At 41.7% G+C, this 20,427-nt stretch overlaps 1 protein-coding gene across 1 annotated transcript in view; it reads right to left on the minus strand.

Annotated features, from left to right (window-relative positions):
* Positions 1 to 1,459: 1,459 nt before the first annotated feature.
* The window catches only part of RADX (RPA1 related single stranded DNA binding protein, X-linked), a 133,159-nt gene continuing 114,191 nt past the window's right edge, over positions 1,460 to 20,427 (minus strand). The window contains 3 exon segments of the mRNA XM_075323818.1: positions 1,460 to 4,815; positions 9,168 to 9,314; positions 15,556 to 15,840. Of these exon segments, the coding sequence (XP_075179933.1) occupies positions 4,679 to 4,815; positions 9,168 to 9,314; positions 15,556 to 15,840 (569 nt within the window). The 3' untranslated portion in view covers positions 1,460 to 4,678.

The following is a 20,427-nucleotide window of genomic DNA, read 5'->3' on the forward strand; positions in this document are numbered from 1 at the left end:
CAGACATATGAAACCGGTCTAGGGTGAGCAATCAACATAATTCGAGACTCTCAACACCTCCACTGATCAGCTGCTGGAAGAGAAGGAAGAGAATGGAATAAAATATTTGGAATGACCATTCAAAAAAGTGAGACAGTGGAGAAAACAAATACCATTCAAGGCCATGTAAACAAGAACCTTGATCGGCGATGATATGGATGGTCAGATCCCCACCAATCTAATATTGATGGCTTATCCTTCTACTGGCTTCACAGGTTCGACATTCACGACCTCATATTCCTAAAAGGTTGTCGAGTTCGGGTCAGAAGACCAGCAACCAATCTAGACATCATGGTCTATAGATCTAGTATGCCAGATGTATGAAACCAACCTAAAATGAGCTATTAATAAAAATCTGTGACTATCCACACCTCTGCTGATCAGCTGCTGGAAGAGAACGACATAAAATATTTGGAATGACCGCTCAAAAAAGTGAGACAGAGGAGTATACGAATACCATGCAAGGCCATGTAAACAAGAAGAAGACCCTTGATCAGCGCAAGGCTCTGGATGGTCTGATCTCCATCAATCTAATATTTATGGCTTATCTATGGGAAAGCCATTGTAAAGTCTGGATAACAAATCAAAAAGACTATTCTAGTATTAGATATTAAGACTATATCCAGACAGGGCCTCCACTGATCCACCTGAGGTCACCACCGACTTTGTGAACCCAGATGGAAAAAATAATGGACAAGTGGCTGCTCTCCTCGATTTACTGCAACATGAAACGGTCAAACTTGCTTGCGCCGTTAACTTCCATAGAAGCGAATAGAGAAAGCTGCGTAAATACGATCTAGTGGGATCTGCATCTAGGCCTCATCTCGATATGAATTTCTCATGTACATGTTCTATATGGGTAATGTACTTACCCATTATTGTCTATTTGGGCGTTTACTTGTTAGTTTTGGTATTTTTTTGCAGACCGTGCAGCCACAGAAAAAAAAAAACAAAACAACCCTTATCCAGTTTTGAGCCATTGCAGACAAAAAAAAATGATAAATGATAAAAGTAAAGACAGACACACTAAATAGGTTTTTTTTCTCAAATTAAAAAAGGACATCTCAATGAGGTCTTATCAGACAACCAGAAATCCTGTTGATGTGACAAGATTCCTTTTGAGGCTGGATGCAGGATTTTGTTGAGGAGTGGATGTTCACGCACATACACACAAATAATTGCAGACAACCAGTCACCTTATAAACTGAATACATGCAATATAAAGCCAAATGATACAATAAAAAAATGAATGTTTTAATACTGAAAAACTAAAAAATAATACTATATACAGTCATGGGCAAAAGTGTTGGCACCCCTAAACATTTTTCAGAAAATGAAATATTTCTCCCATAAATTATGCATTTACATGTGTTTTTTATACATGCATATTTCCTTTTTATGTATTGGAATAACAAAAAAAAAAAAAGGGGAAAAAAAAGGCAAATTGGACATAATTTCACACAAAATTCCAAAAATGGGCTGGACAAAATTGTTGCCACCCTCAACTTGATATTTGGATGCACACCCTTAGGAATAACTACAATAGCTTCCTATAACCATCAACACGCTTCTCTCTGCGCGTCTCACTTGCAATTTTGGACCCCTCTTCAGCAAACTGCTTCAGACCTCTCATATTTGAAGGAGTCTTCTCCCAACAACAATTTTACTATCACTCCACAGGTCCTCAATGGGATTTAGATCCGGACTTATTGCTGCCACTTCAGAACGCTCCAGTACTTTGTTTCCATCCACTTCTGGGGACTTCTTTAAGTATGCTTGGGGTCATTCTTTTACTGTAAAACCCATGACCTAGGACACAAACCCAGCTTTCTGACACAGGGCCCTACATTCTGATCAAAATACTTTGGCAAGCTTCAGATTTCATGATGCCTTGCATACAGTCAAATCACCCAGTGCCAGAGGCAGCAAAACAACCCCAAAACATCCTTGAACCTCCACCGTATGTGACTGTAGGTACTGTGTTCTTTTCTCTGTATGCCTCATTCTGTTTTCAGTAAACAGTAGTTTGATGTGCTTTACCAAAAAGCTCAATCCTGGTCTCACCTGTCCACCAGACACTTTCCCAGGATTTTGGTTTGCTCATATACATTTTGGCAAACTGCAATCTAGCTTTGTTTATGTGTCTGTCAGCAGTGGGGTCCTCCTGGGTCTCCTCCATAGTTTTTCATTTAATTCAAATGTCGATGAATAGATTGCGCTGACACTGATGCCTGCAGGACAGCTTGAATTTCTTTGAAACTTGATTAGGGCTGTTTATCCACCACCTGGACTATCCTGCGTTGCAACCTTACATCAATTTTTCTCTTCCATTCACGGAGATTAGCTACAGTGCAATGGGTAGTAAACTTCTTGATTATGTTGCAAAGGAAGATCTAAAAAGCTCTAGAGATGGACTTGGAACCTTGAGATTCTTGATATTTTTCAACAGTTTTGGTTGTTAAGTCTTCAGACTGTTCTTTTCTCCTCTTTCTGTTCTCCATGTTTAGTGTGGCACAAAAAGACACACAATGTACAGATTGCGTTATCTTCTCCCCTTTTTATCTGGTTTCAGGTGTGATTTTCATATTGCCCACACCGGTTACTTGCCATAGGTAAGTTTGAACAAGCAGCTTGAAATAAAGTTGTTTACCCACAATTTTGGAAATGTGTCAATTTTGTCAGGCCCATTTTTCGGGTTTTGTATGAAATTATATCCAATTTACCTTTTTTGTCCTTTTTTTGTGTTGTTCCAATACACACAAAGGAAATAAACATGTGTATATCAAAACATGTGCAATTGCAATAATTTTCTGGGAGAAATATTTCATTTTCTGGAACAATTTGAAGGCTGCCAAAATTTTGGACCATGACTATACATCACAGACACAACACACCCATAGGACAAAAGCCAGGTCACCGGTGCTATAACAGTGCAACATGTAAGTATGCATGGTTTTGGGCAGTGGTTAATTGATATTGCCCTGGTGCTTATAGGGAAAGCTGGGGCAGAGATGAAGAGATTAGTGTTAAAAGGGAATCTATCACAAGATTTCTTTTATGTAATTTGAGATCAGCATGACGTAGGTCCCACATCCAGTGATGTGTCACTTGCTAGTCTGCACGCTATTATGTTGATACAGTCAATCACTAATTTCTCTGTTGCAGATCTAGCAGTGCTCTGAATGCTGACCTGTGAATAACCCTGTCCAAACCACGGATTGGCATCTCTCTGTGTACACTGTATAGTAAGAGAAAGCTTCTAATCAGTGATGCAGGTGGCGTTACACAGAGCTGGTTGACTGAGAGGCACAAGACACCTGTAGTGATAATCTCCTGCTGATAAAACACAGATTATTGAGTTTTATTATTTGAGATTTATGGACACACGGTCCATTAAGTGACTGCTCTGGAATCAGGCTCTCTGCCCCTACATTATGCTGCTCTCAGATTACATGTACTGACAGTTTGCTTTTTAGGTGGCCATACACATAGATAGCATACTTATTGCTTATTTTCATGTCAAACAAAGGGATCAGTTGTTGAGATGCTAAAGGCCTGAATTTTCTTACCCCCAACATCATCTGTCAGAGGACAGTCTGAAGTTCCCAATAAACATTAGTCTGGGGGCTCAGTCGATGTATTTAATATATCTGCTGAGAAGACCAGAGTGTTTTGTTTTTTTTTCTTGTTAATGTGTGCTTCGATTAGGCTGCTTTCACATATCAGTTTTTTTGCATCAGGCACAATCCGGCTCAAAAACTTATGCAACGGAAGCGGCGAAAAAAACGGATCCGTTGCATAAGTTTTTCCATGCGGCCCGTCCGTTTTTTGACGGATGCGGCTTGATACTGAGCATGCGCAGTTAAAAAAAAACGCATCCGGATGCGTTTTTTGCCGCAGGACGCCGCATCCGGCGTCCATAGACTTGCATTGTAAATCGCGCCGGATCCGGCGCAATGCGGTTTTTTCACCACACAAAAAAAACGTGCCAGGCAACGTTCCATCCGGCCGCCGCATGGGCTAAATATGCCGCATCTAGCAAAAACCGGACACAACGCAAGGCCATTCGGCACAATTCGAAAAAACGCAACCGGCGGCAAAAAAAGCGGTTGCGTTTTTTCTGCAAAGCGCCGTATTGTGCCGCTCAGCAAAAACGGATGTGTGAAAGCAGCCTGACTATGAGTACTACCGACCGTTGGTCCTCATCGTTGAAAATCGGGCTACAGAGAATAACGGGATTACAAAATGGAAATTTCTTTCAAGGGATCGTATGACGGAGGGAATTCTGTGGATTTTCTTAAAAATGGGAAGTGTTGTGAACATCACAGTGAATTGTCCGCACCACCTGAGAGAATGTGCTTAGTCCTATTCCGACACAAAAGAGAATGGTGCTTTGTACTAAAAAACACCTCAGACTAAAAATGTAAAAAGCGAACCAAGAAACAAAAAAAATATAAATAAAAATACAATTCATACCTAACCCCCCAACACATTTTACAGGTGATATATTTCCATATTACAACACGATCTTAAAAAGTTTAAAAATACATTACAGTAAAAATCTCATCACGCCTTCAAAATATACGATAAATGACAAAGTGCATCAGAAAACAGACAGATGATTGAGAAGCTGGATAGTTTAATCAGTGCTGTCTATGGTCGGATAGTATAGTCTGTTTAAGCAAACTTCCACTCTGCTTTCTCCAAGGTGACATATATCCAAGATGCAGATGACATGCAATCTGTCCAGGGTTCTCGCATATTCTATAAGCTCACCTGAAATTGAAGGAAATAGTTAATGTAATAAAACAAAGGTTAAAAATAAAGTTATGCCGTGTGCAGACATTGAGTATTTGGTGAGGTTTGTTACCTCAGTATTTGCAAGTTAAATCCATCAGTGGAACAATCGGAGGAAAAGTATAATAGAAACACCGGCACCACCTCTACATTAGTACCCACTCCTGGTTTGGGCTTACAAATGCTCAAAGTGTGCACAAGGTCTTAAATGGATATTGTAAAGTTCTTAAATTGCTTTAATTAGCCAGGATAAAAATAAGCAAATTTATAATTGACTTGCTTTTCCCATCCTGTTATTATCCTACAATCTTTCATAGTGTCTAGCTTATTTCCATGGTGCCCAGTGGCCACTATTGTCTGCTGCTCAAACCCTGGCCGAAAGTGTGCAGAACATTCGTGGAAAGTGGTTCACTCCTAACATCCCAGTTACCACTCTCCAGGCCACTAATTTCTATACAGCAGTTATCTGTTCACTTCTCTCCCACTTTACTCACCTTTTCTGAAGAGATGCAGTTATAAATCACCAGACCGGCATATTTCAAAGCAAGTCTCCTAATCAGAGCTCTCTGCTCTCCCTGTCTGGGCCTGTGTGCTTGTTCAAATGCCCAGGTTTCTCTATTTATAAATACAGAGATAACATGATAGCTAAATGTGTTACATCAGAACTTGTACTTGGATTTATAGTTCTACTAGCTGTAGTACCCGGGCGTTGCCTGGGATAGTAACTGTCCCTCTCCCAGTTTGTCCCTCTCCCAGTCTGTCTCTTTCCACGTCTTGTCTCTCTCTATCCGTCTCCCCACTGATCTCATATTACCTCACACATAAGCTTCTTATACTAACAGTTTATTTTGTTCCTATAGCAACTACTGACAGTTGCTATTAATAGCCTGTAGCTCCCACCTCTATTCAGTTTAATGGAGGCAGGAGTTTGGAGAGTAACTGTAAAGTACGGGGTTAAATTTTCCCATAAAAACATAGTATATGACGTTCCCTGAGTCACATGGGGTGTCTGTGCAAAATTTCGTGACTGTAAATGCGACGGTGCAAATTTCTTTAGCAGACATACACACACACATACTTACACTGAGCTTTATATATTAGACTAATACTACAATTATATTCACCAGAGCTGTCACAAGAGAGTCTGCCATGCCAGGAATCAGAAAGTGAGGAGACTATACAGCTATGTGTGCACGCTGCATCTTTGTGGTGACCACAAAGGTGCACGTTTTTGGTCCCAAAAAACGCACCCTCGGCATGCATTTTATTACAGCATTTTTGACCAGTGCGTTCAAGTCAAATCTATTGACTGCAAGGGTCAATAACACTGGCAAAAATGCAGAAAGAATTGAAATGCTGCATTTTTATGGTCAACACAAAAACGCAGTGGGGAAAAAAAAAAAGCTGCAAAGTGTGGACAGCAAAAATTAAATCTATGACTTTCCTGGGGAAGGAAATGCATGCAGTTTTGGGACCACAAATGTGTCAAAAAACGCAGCGTGCGCACAAGGCCTAAGGAGAGTGCACTGCTCTGAAACACTCAGACAACTTCAAAATACGTCAAACTACAGCAAATATAATAAACAATCCAAAATGTAATTCCTGTAAAGCAGATATGCACTTCTAATATTGATGCCTTATAATAAAGACAAGGCATCAATGGTTAAGGACAACCTCAGCAGGTTTTTTTTTTTTTTATTAAATTCCCTATTCGTTAGTTAATTAGTAATGAATGCCCACTGCCTGCATTCAAATGCTTAGTGGTCAGTGTCTTCTGCCGTTTCTAGTGATACAATCATCCTCTTCTGTGTCACATGACCACAGCTGTGACCTGTTAATTCACTACAGCGTCTCTGTGGCCAGAAGTCACTTTCTCATTGAAAATCTATGATACTTAGAATGAAGCTCTCTGACTTCCATTAAATAGGTTTTCTAGTACTAATGTGACTCCCTTTCATTTGTCCTAACTATTCCTAACTAACACTTTCCTAATATACTTCTGCTACCTACCCTGCTTCTGTAAGCTTCTCTCTCTGCGGGGTGTATACAGTTAGGTCCAGAAATATTTGGACAGTGACACAAGTTTTGTTATTTTAGCTGTTTACAAAAACATGTTCAGAAATACAATTATATATATAATATGGGCTGAAAGTGCACACTCCCAGCTGCCATATGAGAGTTTTCACATCCAAATCGGAGAAAGGGTTTAGGAATCATAGCTCTGTAATGCATAGCCTCCTCTTTTTCAAGGGACCAAAAGTAATTGGACAAGGGACTCTAAGGGCTGCAATTAACTCTGAAGGCATCTCCCTCGTTAACCTGTAATCAATGAAGTAGTTAAAAGGTCTGGGGTTGATTACAGGTGTGTGGTTTTGCATTTGGAAGCTTTTGCTGTGACCAGACAACATGCGGTCTAAGGAACTCTCAATTGAGGTGAAGCAGAACATCCTGAGGCTGAAAAAAAAGAAAAAATCCATCAGAGATAGCAGACATGCTTGGAGTAGCAAAATCAACAGTCGGGTACATTCTGAGAAAAAAGGAATTGACTGGTGAGCTTGGGAACTCAAAAAGGCCTGGGCGTCCACGGATGACAACAGTGGTGGATGATCGCCGCATACTTTCTTTGGTGAAGAAGAACCCGTTCACAACATCAACTGAAGTCCAGAACACTCTCAGTGAAGTAGGTGTATCTGTCTCTAAGTCAACAGTAAAGAGAAGACTCCATGAAAGTAAATACAAAGGGTTCACATCTAGATGCAAACCATTAATCAATTCCAAAAATAGACAGGCCAGAGTTAAATTTGCTGAAAAACACCTCATGAAGCCAGCTCAGTTCTGGAAAAGTATTCTATGGACAGATGAGACAAAGATCAACCTGTACCAGAATGATGGGAAGAAAAAAGTTTGGAGAAGAAAGGGAACGGCACATGATCCAAGGCACACCACATCCTCTGTAAAACATGGTGGAGGCAACGTGATGGCATGGGCATGCATGGCTTTCAATGGCACTGGGTCACTTGTGTTTATTGATGACATAACAGCAGACAAGAGTAGCCGGATGAATTCTGAAGTGTACCGGGATATAATTTCAGCCCAGATTCAGCCAAATGCCGCAAAGTTGATCGGACGGCGCTTCATAGTACAGATGGACAATGACACCAAGCATACAGCCAAAGCTACCCAGGAGTTCATGAGTGCAAAAAAGTGGAACATTCTGCAATGGCCAAGTCAATCACCAGATCTTAACCCAATTGAGCATGCATTTCACTTGCTCAAATCCAGACTTAAGACGGAAAGACCCACAAACAAGCAAGACCTGAAGGCTGCGGCTGTAAAGGCCTGGCAAAGCATTAAGAAGGAGGAAACCCAGCGTTTGGTGATGTCCATGGGTTCCAGACTTAAGGCAGTGATTGCCTCCAAAGGATTCGCAACAAAATATTGAAAATAAAAATATTTTGTTTGGGTTTGGTTTATTTGTCCAATTACTTTTGACCTCCTAAAAGGTGGAGTGTTTGTAAAGAAATGTGTACAATTCCTACAATTTCTATCAGATATTTTTGTTCAAACCTTCAAATTAAACGTTACAATCTGCACTTGAATTCTGTTGTAGAGATTTCATTTCAAATCCAATGTGGTGGCATGCAGAGCCCAACTCGCGAAAATTGTGTCACTGTCCAAATATTTCTGGACCTAACTGTATACCTTTATTGATGTTCTGGCTTTGATCCTTGTGGTCTGGAGACAGATATCGGACGCACTGTGTAGGGCATGTCACTAGTGGCGGCAGGGCTGCCTCTCTGAGTGGCAGCAGTCTGGGCACACATGGCCAGATGTCACTTTACTCTCCTCTCAGCCTGGTTTACAGTGTGGTGCTTTCATGTGACAAGTGCTGCGCTGTGCCTATCATTAGATAGCATAAGGTCAATAGTAGAGTTAAGCAGAAAGCTTCGCACCTCAGTAGTCTGGCGTGTACTTCCGTACTACGTGGCAGCCAGACCACGGCAGTGTGAACTTCCTAGTCTTTGTAATCACAAGAGGCACCCATGATGTTGGCATTCGAGTGCCGGCCGAGAATGTTTGCCTGGCCCTTGTCTGGTGTGTACTTAGTTTGGTACTTCTTTGCAATCGGCCCACAGCTGTAAAAACTAGTCATAAAAAATCTGATGTCGGCATTGGAGTGCAGGCCAAGGAAGTTTTCACAGCCCTGGTCTGGCTACCACACACTACCAAAATGGACATTAGGGAAGCAAAAATATTTTTGCGGACCACTTGTCGATACTACACAGTAATGTGACATCACTCATCACTGAGCTTTAATTTGCGTTTCTTACCTTGAAGAGAAAGCCAAAGGCGCTCTTGAATCTCATCACTGCTACTTGCTCCAGCACAGAGAGGACTGGGCAGATAGTTTATACCAAATAAACTAAAGTTTTCAAACATCGGTAAAGACACATCTATCGCTATGTCCTGATTTATACCTGTTGAATAAAATGCAAACTCTTTAATAAATCTGCTTATAGGAAATGCAAAAAATAGATCCACTATTCTGTATCTATAAAGAATATAAAAAATGTGGACCAATTGACACAATGTTCAAGTAATAATTTTAAAATCAATATTCAATTTTTTTTTTAAAAACCATAATTAAAAAGGACAATACCACCCAGTGTAGAAGAAAACAAATAAGGGCAGAATAAAAAAAAATCCACTAATCTCAACAATCAAGTATATATTATACAGCTTACAAATAACTGATTATAAATGGCAGATCTCAAATATCAGTAATAAATATTAAATACACAGACTGCAAATATATAATATATGTAAAGTGCAATAGTGTTCACTGCAATAACCTATTCACTAATAACCACTATAATAGTCATTCCTGCTGTATTTTCCAAGTGTCAACTATAATGGCCCCAACTGAGCCTAATAAAGTGCACCGTGGATTAGCAGCTATCCAAGCAATGTAAACAGTTAAACCATTATAATTACGGCACTATTGACCAACACAATGCTGTGTACTTACTTATCTAAATGACTCCTGGCCCATGTGTCTACCTCCTGCCTCCGACGCACGTTTCGTCACCTTCTTCAGTTATTTGTATGGTGTATAATATATACTTGATTGTTGAGAAGTGGATTTTTTTATTCTGGCCTTATTTGTTTTCTTCTACACTGGTGGTATTTTCCTTTTTAATTATGGTCTTAAAAAAAAAAAAATTTGAATAAAAAATATTGATTTTAAAATTATTACTTGAAAATTGTGTCAATTGGTCCACATTTTTTATATTCTTTATAGATATAGAATAGTGGAGCTATTTTTTTATTATAATATTTGTAATGATGCAGTTATAATTAAGAGAATTTTGATTATCTTATAGGAAATGCAGTACAGTATAAACAAAGTGAGGAACGAGATTAGGAATCCCAGATTCTGATATAGTTTTGAAACAAAATCTATCAATATGAAAGGTAAAAATAAAATGATACGCTATTAAAGGCAATACCGTATTTTTCGGACCATAAGACGCACTTTTTTTTCCTCCAAATTTGGGAGGAAAGTGTGGGGTGCGTCTTATGGTCTGAAGCTGCGGGGTAGGGAGCTGTGGGGAGTCCGCGCTATGCAGTGGGATCATAGGAGGCAGGGAGGGTCGCAGCTACAGGAAGCCGGCGCTGGAGAAACCACGTGTGTCCGCTGCTTAAAGTAAACGAATATTCATTAGCTGCTCCCCGCCCACCTCTCTCTGCAGTCAGCGGGTGTGAGGAGCAGCTAATGAATACTTGTTTAATGTAAACAGCGGTCACACGTGGGAGCTCCAGACGCCGGCTTCCTGCAGTGGCTGGGGAGACTGTGTGTCCACTGTGTAGGAGGCAGGAGCAGGGGGACGCTGCAGTCATGTCTGGCCCGGGGGAACTGCACATCACTGCAGTGTCCGGGCCAGAGCACGCATACCTTCACAGCACAGCCGCAGTCTTTGTGCTGAGGGCTCAAATTACTCACTTTGCTCCTGCTGCCTTTACCCTAGAAACAGTCTCCCGTAGCTAACAAGGACTTACAGTGATGTAATGCAGAGGGGTGGCCAGAGCAGCACAGAACAGCACAGTGCCCGCCTCTCCATTACATCACTGCAGGTCCTTCAGATATGTGAGACTTTGTTTGTAATGCCAGGACCAAACTGAAGCATGGTGAGCATCACATCAGTAAAAGTAAGGCAATAAATAATATATAAAGGCATTACTGTACACCTGGATGGGGTTGGATCATATATATATATTTACACACACACACACACACAGACACACACACACACACACCCACCCACTATATAACTATATACACACACACCCACAATATATAACTATATACACACACACACACACACACACTATATAACTATATACACACACAGACACACACAGTATATAACTATATACCTACACACACACTATATAACTATACACACACACACACACAGTATATAACTCTATATATATACACACGCACAATATAACCACACACACACACACACACACACACACACACACACACACACACACACACACACACACACCAGACTGGAGGATCACACATATAATGATGGGGAGCATACATATTCCACGATGGGGGCCATATATACCTGGAAGGTACCCAGAATGGGGGATATGAGGACAGTATTTGGGGATATTATTACCTCAGTAACAGTCAGCATTAAAATAACAGTGTGTCATGACCACATTCTTTTACTTTAATTTTATTTTTTTTCTATTTTTTCCTCCTCTAAAACAAGGGTGCGTCTTATAGTCGAGTGCATCTTATAGTCCGAAAAATACGGTATATGCTGGTTTGCTTATATTTAAGACAGAACAAAAAAAACAAACAAAAACTAACATCGTGGTCAGGCAATAGGGAATTCTGGTTTGCACAACTTTTTCACACTAATAAAGCTAAATTTTGTCTGCTTTCCCCACTGATTGCACCATGCCCTTAAAATAAAAATCCCCAAAACATGGCAAAATTATAATTTTTTTTTTACAATTGCACCTCACTTGTATGGTAAAAGGAATGGTATCATACAAAATTACAATGTGTCCCACAGAACCAAAAAGAAAACAAATCAAAAACCTAAAAAGGTACAATATGTGATGAATTATGTAATATATAATAATGTTTTATTCATTTATATAGTGCTGTTAATTCCACAGCACTTTACATACAATGGCAACCAGGGTGGATAAAAATCAATGTTTTTTAAAAAAAAAAAAAAAAAATATCGGATTTTTTTTATTTAAATCGGATTTTTTTGATTTAAATCGGATTTTTTTTCAATAAACTGCTTTTTGAGGAAAATATTTTACCATCCAAAGGTTCTTCCATCATGAGATAAAGCTGAGTTGTTTAACTCAGTAGAATAAAGGCTGTATATGTGTAACATTCACAATGCCATGCTCTTCCAGAGGTTTTTGTAGGATTAGTGGGCAATTTCTCTCCTATATTATCACAGACGCTCGCTTTACTTACGCAGTTCTCAAAACTGAATTTGACTCCGCAGAGGTCCCAGCCTCTTCTTCACGGCAAAAATATTACAACATGAACAGAGTTGAGAAAAATACCTTAATCCTATTCTACAAACCTATGAATACAGAATCAACCCCTTCAGTGCCAAGTCCAAGAAGTTAGACAATATGTTTCTGATTGTTTGGAGTGGAATAGATCTGCACAACACAAGAAGAATGTGAATCTAAGTGTGAGGAGGAGGAAGGGCAAGCAGACAAGAAAATGAAAGTGAAACTTTGAGCACAATACTGCAGCATAGCCACAGACAGACAAGTCTGGATCTGTTTGTGTGTACGATCTGAGGTTTATTACATTCTTTCCTTATAATGGCAGCAGGCCGTAAAAGAGACCCAGTTTGGGAATATTTTAATGAAGCTCCTTCGCCTATCGGTAAGGCAGGCATGCGTGCAAAATGCAAACGATGCAACAAAGAGATGCAAGGCCTGGTGGCGCGAATGAGGCAACATCATGAGAAGTGCGGTGATGAAGATGACCAAAGAAACACTTCTGAACAGGCAGGATCTTCAGGTTGGTAAACATTTTTATTGAATCCTATTTCTAAAGACTGAACTGTCATGTGTGAGAAAAGTTATATTTCTTATTATTACTGCATGTTACTGTCATTTGGTACAGTTATGAAGAAAAACAAATATTCCTTTTGGGGCAGGGGCAGTGATGTGTTGTGTACAATTAGCAGAAATTGTATAATAAACAATAAAATAACAGCATTGACTTTTTTTGTTTAGGGAAATTCATGGATTCTGGAAACTATCCACCTCCAAGATCACCATCATCCTGTTCTACAGTTTCAGAGTTATCCATCCAGGATAGTGCTTCATTAGCAGCAGCATCATCATCAGACACCCACAGCCACATATCACCATCACCCAAAAGGAAGAAAAAACCTTTACCTCCTGGAACCACCATAGATAGGTTTGTGATAAGAACTAGCAGATTAGAAAAAGAGCTGATTGATGAAAAAATTGCCCAGTTTATTTATGCAACAAACTCTTCTTTACGTCTGACTGAGAACCCACATTTCATTAATATGGTTCAGTCACTGAGACCAGGATACAGTCCACCCAGCAGAGCTGATGTTGCAGGGAAACTGCTGGATCAAGTGTATGACAGAGAAATGGAGCAATGTGCAACAGCTCTGGAGGGTAAAATTGTTAACCTAAGTATTGATGGGTGGAGTAATGTCCACAATGATCCTATTGTATGTGCTTGTATAACAACAGAAGAAGGTAAAGTCTTCCTTGCACAAACAACTGATACGTCAGGAAATGCACACACAGCAGAATACTTACAAGAAGTGGCAGTAAAAGCTATAACGACATGTGAACAAAAATTCAAATGTCTAGTACGCAGTTTGGTCACTGACAATGCTGCAAACGTATCCAAGATGAGAAGAGATTTAGAAGAGCAGGGAGGGAATACAAAGCTGCTAATAACATATGGTTGCAGTGCTCATTTGCTGCACCTCTTAGCCAAAGACTTAATTGTTCCAGAAATAAAGGCTAATGTTGTTGAAATTGCTAAATACTTCCGTAATAATCATTTTGCTGCAGCAGCTCTGAAAAGGATGGGTGGAACCAAGCCAACGCTCCCACAAGATGTTAGATGGAACTCTGTGGTGGACTGTTTTGAGCAGTATATCAAAAACTGGCCTATTCTGATGACACTTTGTGAAGAAAATCAAGATAAAATAGATGGCACTGTCACGGCCAAAATCCTCAACATTGGGCTTAAGAGAAATGTTGAACATATGCTGAGCTTCCTGAAACCCATCTCTCAAGCTTTAAACAAAATACAGAAAAATAGCTGTTTTATTGCGGATGCTGTTGAAATTTGGAAGGAACTGAGTGAACACTTAAAAACAGAACTACACATGGACAGAATTAAATTACAAGCAGTAAACAAACAAATGGGACAAGCACTGACTCCAGCTCATTTTTTGTCAAATATTGTCAATATCCAATATCAGGGTCAAAACCTAAGTCCTGAGGAAGAGGAGTTAGCTATGACATGGGTATCCCGCAATCATCCATCTTTAATGCCAACTATAATAAACTTCAGAGCTAAGGGGGAACCATTCAAGAAATATATGTTTGCTGAAGATATTTTAAGGCAGGTCATACCAGTAAACTGGTGGAAGTCACTTAAGCGCTTGGATTTAGAGACTGTTCAAGTAATGATTTCACTTTTAACAGCAGTAGCTTCTTCTGCAGGCGTTGAAAGAATATTCTCTTCCTTTGGACTCATTCATTCTAAATTGAGAAATCGGTTGGGACCCAATAAAGCAGGAAAGCTTGTTTTTCTTTTCCAGATTATGAATAGGAACAAAGAAGAAGATGATGATGAAGATGACGACAAGTGAGCTACAGAGGACAGCAGGGACAGTAGTATTTAAGTTTTTCATGTGTCGGCTGGGCTGACAGTCTAAGTTTCTTAAAATATATATATATATTTTGTTTAGCCAAATTAGTTAACAAACATGGATGTTTGTTTAAGCAAATAACTTATGCTGTAATGTTGTTATTGTTTCAGTTGAATAAATCTATTTAAATTGTTATTAAGGTCAGGATTATTTTTCTCCTTCCTAAGTACAACAGAACAGTGGTGTCCAAATATGAATGATTAACCCATTAAACTGGGGAGAAAAAAGTAATATAAAAAGTGATTCTAAAAATCTTCATCTACTTGCATGTTAAAGTAGCAAGAACTAGTTTAGGTAGAAACTTTGATTTAAATCACTGATTAAAATCAAGCCTTACTGACTAGTGATTTAAATCGTGATTTAAATCAGTTAGATTTAAATCAAATCCACCCTGATGGCAACACTGTCCCCATTGGGGCTCACAATCTAGGTTCCCTATGAGTATGTTTTTGAAGTGTGGGAGTAAACTGGAGTACCCGGAGGAAACCCACACAAACACGGGGAGAACATACAAACTCCTTGCAGATGTTGTCCTTGGTGGGATTTGAACCCAGGAGCCCAGCGCTGCAAGACTGCAGTGCTAACCACTGAGCCACCACAAGGCTGCAGTGCTAACCACTGAGTCACCATGCCACCCAATTAGGTTGAATTGTTACATACAAATAAATGCAGTAGTGAATAAGCACAAACTTTTTACAGGAACCTCGATTTTAGTACTTACCCAGTATGGTGAGTTCATAGTGGCCAGGCCGGCTGGCACCGGGAAGGCTTGGCCATGGCCTCAGGTCTGTGACTTTTGCTGGGTGGAGGTTGTATTGCTGCAGAATCTCCTTGTGTTTATAGTCAAACATCTGCGTTAAACTTTCTGGAAAGACGTTGCTGTAGAATAGATGTTCTTTCACACTGTGCTTAACCTCAGCCCACAAGGGATTCTCCCAGGATAATGTATGGCAGGAGGTTTCATCACTTGTTTCGCTGTCTGTACCATGGCTTCCAGCTACTTCATCTGCACATGTAGGGAAAGAACAGAAGACAAAAGGTTAGACGGCAAATCTGTCCACAGTCACTATAAATAGGGAATATCCTGGTATACTGGACAAAATCGAAAATTATGTGAACTTACATGAACATGGCACAGGAAAATGGATTTTTTTTTTTTTAATTATTTACCATAGACTCCTTTATTGTCATGTTCGTTGAGGGACACAGAGACTCTGGGAGGAGGACACGGTGTTAAAGAGAATCTATCATCAGGTTTTTGCTTCTTCATCTAAGAGCAGCATAATGTAGAGACAGAGACTCTGATTCCAGCGATGTGTCACTTAGCTAATTGGGTGCAGTAAGGCGGGCTTTGCACACTACGACATCACAGGTGCGATGTCGGTGGGGTCAAATCGAAATTGACGCACATCCGGCGTTGCAGTCGATATCATAGTGTGCAAATCCTTTTTGATACGATTAACGAGCGCAAAAGCGTCATTATCGTATCATTGGTGTAGGCTCCGACATTTCCATAATGCCGGTGCAGCGACAGGTACGATGTAGTTCCTCATTCCTGCGGCAGCACACATCGCTGTGTATGAAGCCGCAGGAATGAGGAACTTCTCCTACCTGCGTCCCGGCTGCAATGCGGAAGGAAGAAGGTGGGCGGGATGTTTACATCCCGCTCATCTCCGCCCCTCCGCTGCTATTGGCCGCCTGCCGTGTGACGTCACTGTGATGCCGAACGACCCGCCCCCTTAGGAAGGAGGCGGATTGCCGGCCAGAGCAACGTCGCAGGGCAGGTAAGTGCATGTGAAGCTGCCGTAGCGATAATGTTCGCTACGCCAGCAATCACAAGATATCGCTGCTGCGACGGGGGCGGGGACTATCGCGCTCGACATCGCAGCATCGGCTTGCGATGTCGCAGCGTGCAAAGTACCCCTAACTGTGACAGAATTTGTTTTTAGCAATCGAAAGCTAACACCACCCACACCACAGCTCTCTGTGTACATTGTCTATTGACAGTGAGCTGCTGATCCGTGCTGGATGAGTGATTGGACCAGGGATTCATATGGGTACCTAGTCCAGCATTGATAATCTCTTGCTGATAAAACACTCATTGCAGTGAAACAACAAGCACACAGCCTGATAAGTGACATCTCTGAAATCAGTTTCTCAGCCCCTACCTCATGCTGCTCTCAGATTGTATGGCAAAAATACCTGCTGACAGATTCCTTTTAAGTGTTTGTACTTCCAACCAGATATTACCTTCCTGCAGCCAATGAGCTGAATGAGTTTGTAGCAAGATGTAAAAGATGTTAAAACACTTAGGCCTTGCAACCCCCAATTATTTTTTTCTATGCTTTTTTCCTTGCTTTTTTTAATCAATAAAAAGCAAGGAAGAAGCATCCCAGCAAAAGTCTGAGAATCGTGACTTGCTGTGCCCACGTTGCTTCTTTTGTTGCTGAAATAAGAAGCAACATGTCAATTGTTCCTGCTTTTTTCACTAATCTCAATAGATAAGCAGCATGAAGAAAAAAGCATGAAAAAAAAGCATGAAAAAAAAAGCATATTAGCTATGTATTTTTCCAAAATGCGAGGGATGTACTCACTTTTGTGATATAATGTGTATATTTTTCAGTTGTATTTTAAAAGTAATTAATTTTAGCTCATCCAGGGACATGATTACATCACAGCTACTTAGTATAAAAGTTCCAAAGGTCTTTGCCTGTTTATATGATGGAGATGCTGGATCAAGTCCAAAATGCGTTGTCAAAAATAAAAGTCTTTTTTTTTTCTATACCACCAGATCCTGTTCATTCTGGGTTATAGCAGCACCCAAGTGAAACTGCAAATTTATTTCTCCTTCTACTAAATTTCTCAAGTAAGCCCGGAGTCATTTTGATTCAGAGGGTGGAGTAGCAGGCATATTCATTGAATGATCTAAATTACCAGCTGTAAAGGTACACAATTTTTATCCTATTGATCCACACAATGGGGGGGGGGGGGGCTCATTCGTTGTTTTCTCAACTGTAAAGCTGGGGTCACACTAAACGACGTCGCTGTTACGTCACCAAAATGGTGACGTAGCAGCGACCTTGTAAGTCGCTGTTATAATCGCTGCTTAGCTGTCAAACACAGCAGCCGAAGCAGCGATAATAACGACACGCGTCGCTGTGCTGCAATATGTGCAGAGAGCAGGGAGCCGCGCACACTGAGCGCTGGCTCCCTGCTCTCCTAGCTACAGTACACATCAGGTTAATTACACGATGTGTACTGCAGCTACATGTGCAGAGAGCAGGAGCCGGCGCTGGCAGCGTGAGAGCGGCGAAGGCTGGTAACGAAGGTAAATATCGGGTAACCACCTTGGTTACCCGATGTTTACCTTGGTTACAGCTTACCGCAGCTGCCAGACGCCAGCTCCTGCTCCCTTCATTTCGTCGCTCTCTCGCTGTTACACACAGCGATCTGTGCGTCACAGCGGGAGAGCGACGACCAAAAAATGAAGCTGGACATTCAGCAACGAGCTGCGACCTCACAGCAGGGGCCAGCTCGTTGCTGGATGTCACACACAGCGACAGCGACGGGACGTCGCTGCAACGTCACAGAAAATGGTGACGTATCAGCGACGTCGTTGTCGTTGTCGCTGTGTGTGACACCACCTTTAGGCTGCTTTCACACATCTGTTTTTTGCAGTGCGGCACAATCCGGCTCAAAAACCTATGCAACGGATGCCGCGGAAAAAAAGAGAATTTTGTTTACTTACCGTAAATTCTTTTTCTTATAGTTCCGTATTGGGAGACCCAGACCTTGGGTGTTTTGCTTCTGCCTCCGGAGGACACACAAAGTACTACACCTAAAAGTGTAGCTCCTCCCTCTGAGCTTATACACCCCCTGGTGAGCCAGTCCCAGCCAGTTTAGTGCAAAAGCTGAAGGAGAATAGCCACCCACAAGTAGAACAGAGCAAGAGCCGGAACAACCGGAGACTCTGTCCACGACAACAGCCGGTGATAACACGCGGAACAAGAAATTGCCAACAGGCAACAGGGAGGGTGCTGGGTCTCCCAATACGGAACTATAAGAAGAAGGGAATTTTGTTTACTTACCGTAAATTCCTTTTCTTCTAGCTCCAATTGGGAGACCCAGACAATTGGGTGTATAGCTATGCCTCCGGAGGCCACACAAAGTATTACACTAAAAGTGTAAAGCCCCTCCCCTTCAGCCTATACACCCCCCGTGCTGCCACGGGCTCCTCAGTTTTGGTGCAAAAGCAAGAAGGAGGAAAAAATTATAAACTGGTTTAAAGTAAATTCAATCCGAAGGAATATCGGAGAACTGAAACCATTCAACGTGAGCAACATGTGTACACAAAAACAGGGGCGGGTGCTGGGTCTCCCAATTGGAGCTAGAAGAAAAGGAATTTACGGTAAGTAAACAAAATTCCCTTCTTCTTTGGCGCTCCATTGGGAGACCCAGACAATTGGGACGTCCAAAAGCAGTCCCTGGGTGGGTAAATAATACCTCATAATAGAGCCGTAACGGCTCCGTCCTACAGGTGGGCAACCGCCGCCTGAAGGACTTGCCTACCTAGGCTGGCATCTGCCGAAGCATAGGTATGCACCTGATAGTGTTTCGTGAAAGTGTGCAGGCTCGACCAGGTAGCTGCCTGACACACCTGCTGAGCCGTAGCCTGGTGTCGCAAGGCCCAGGACGCTCCCACGGCCCTGGTAGAATAGGCCTTCAGCCCTGAGGGAACCGGAAGCCCCGAGGAACGATAAGCTTCGAGAATTGGTTCCTTTATCCACCGAGCCAGGGTTGATTTGGAAGCTTGTGTCCCTTTACGCTGGCCAGCGACAAGGACAAAAGAGTGCATCCGAGCGGCGCAGGGGCGCCGTACGAGAAATGTAGAGTCTGAGTGCTCTCACCAGATCTAACAAGTGCAAATCCTTTTCACACTCGTGAACTGGATGAGGGCAAAAAGAAGGTAAGGAGATATCCTGATTGAGATGAAAGGGGGATACCACCTTAGGGAGGAATTCCGGAACCGGACGCAGAACCACCTTGTCCTGGTGAAACACCAGGAAAGGAGCTTTGCATGACAACGCTGCTAGCTCAGACACTCTCCGAAGTGAAGTGACTGCTACTAGAAAAACCACTTTCTGCGAAAGGCGTGCGAGCGAAATATCCCTCATTGGCTCGAACGGTGGTTTCTGAAGAACCATCAGCACCCTGTTCAGATCCCAGGGTTCTAACGGACGCTTGTAAGGAGGGACGATGTGACAAACCCCTTGCAGGAACGTGCGTACCTGTGGGAGTCTGGCCAGGCGCTTCTGAAAAAACACAGAGAGCGCAGAGACTTGTCCCTTAAGGGAGCCTAGCGACAAACCCTTTTCCAATCCGGATTGAAGAAAGGACAGAAAAGTGGGCAAGGCAAATGGCCAGGGAGAGAAACCCTGAGCAGAGCACCACGACAGGAATATTTTCCACGTCCTGTGGTAGATCTTGGCGGACGTTGGTTTCCTAGCCTGTCTCATGGTGGCAATGACCTCTTGAGATAATCCTGAAGACGCTAAGATCCAGGACTCAATGGCCACACAGTCAGGTTGAGGGC

This window comes from Anomaloglossus baeobatrachus, chromosome 9 (assembly GCF_048569485.1).
Source record: "Anomaloglossus baeobatrachus isolate aAnoBae1 chromosome 9, aAnoBae1.hap1, whole genome shotgun sequence".
Lineage (NCBI taxonomy): Eukaryota > Metazoa > Chordata > Amphibia > Anura > Aromobatidae > Anomaloglossus > Anomaloglossus baeobatrachus.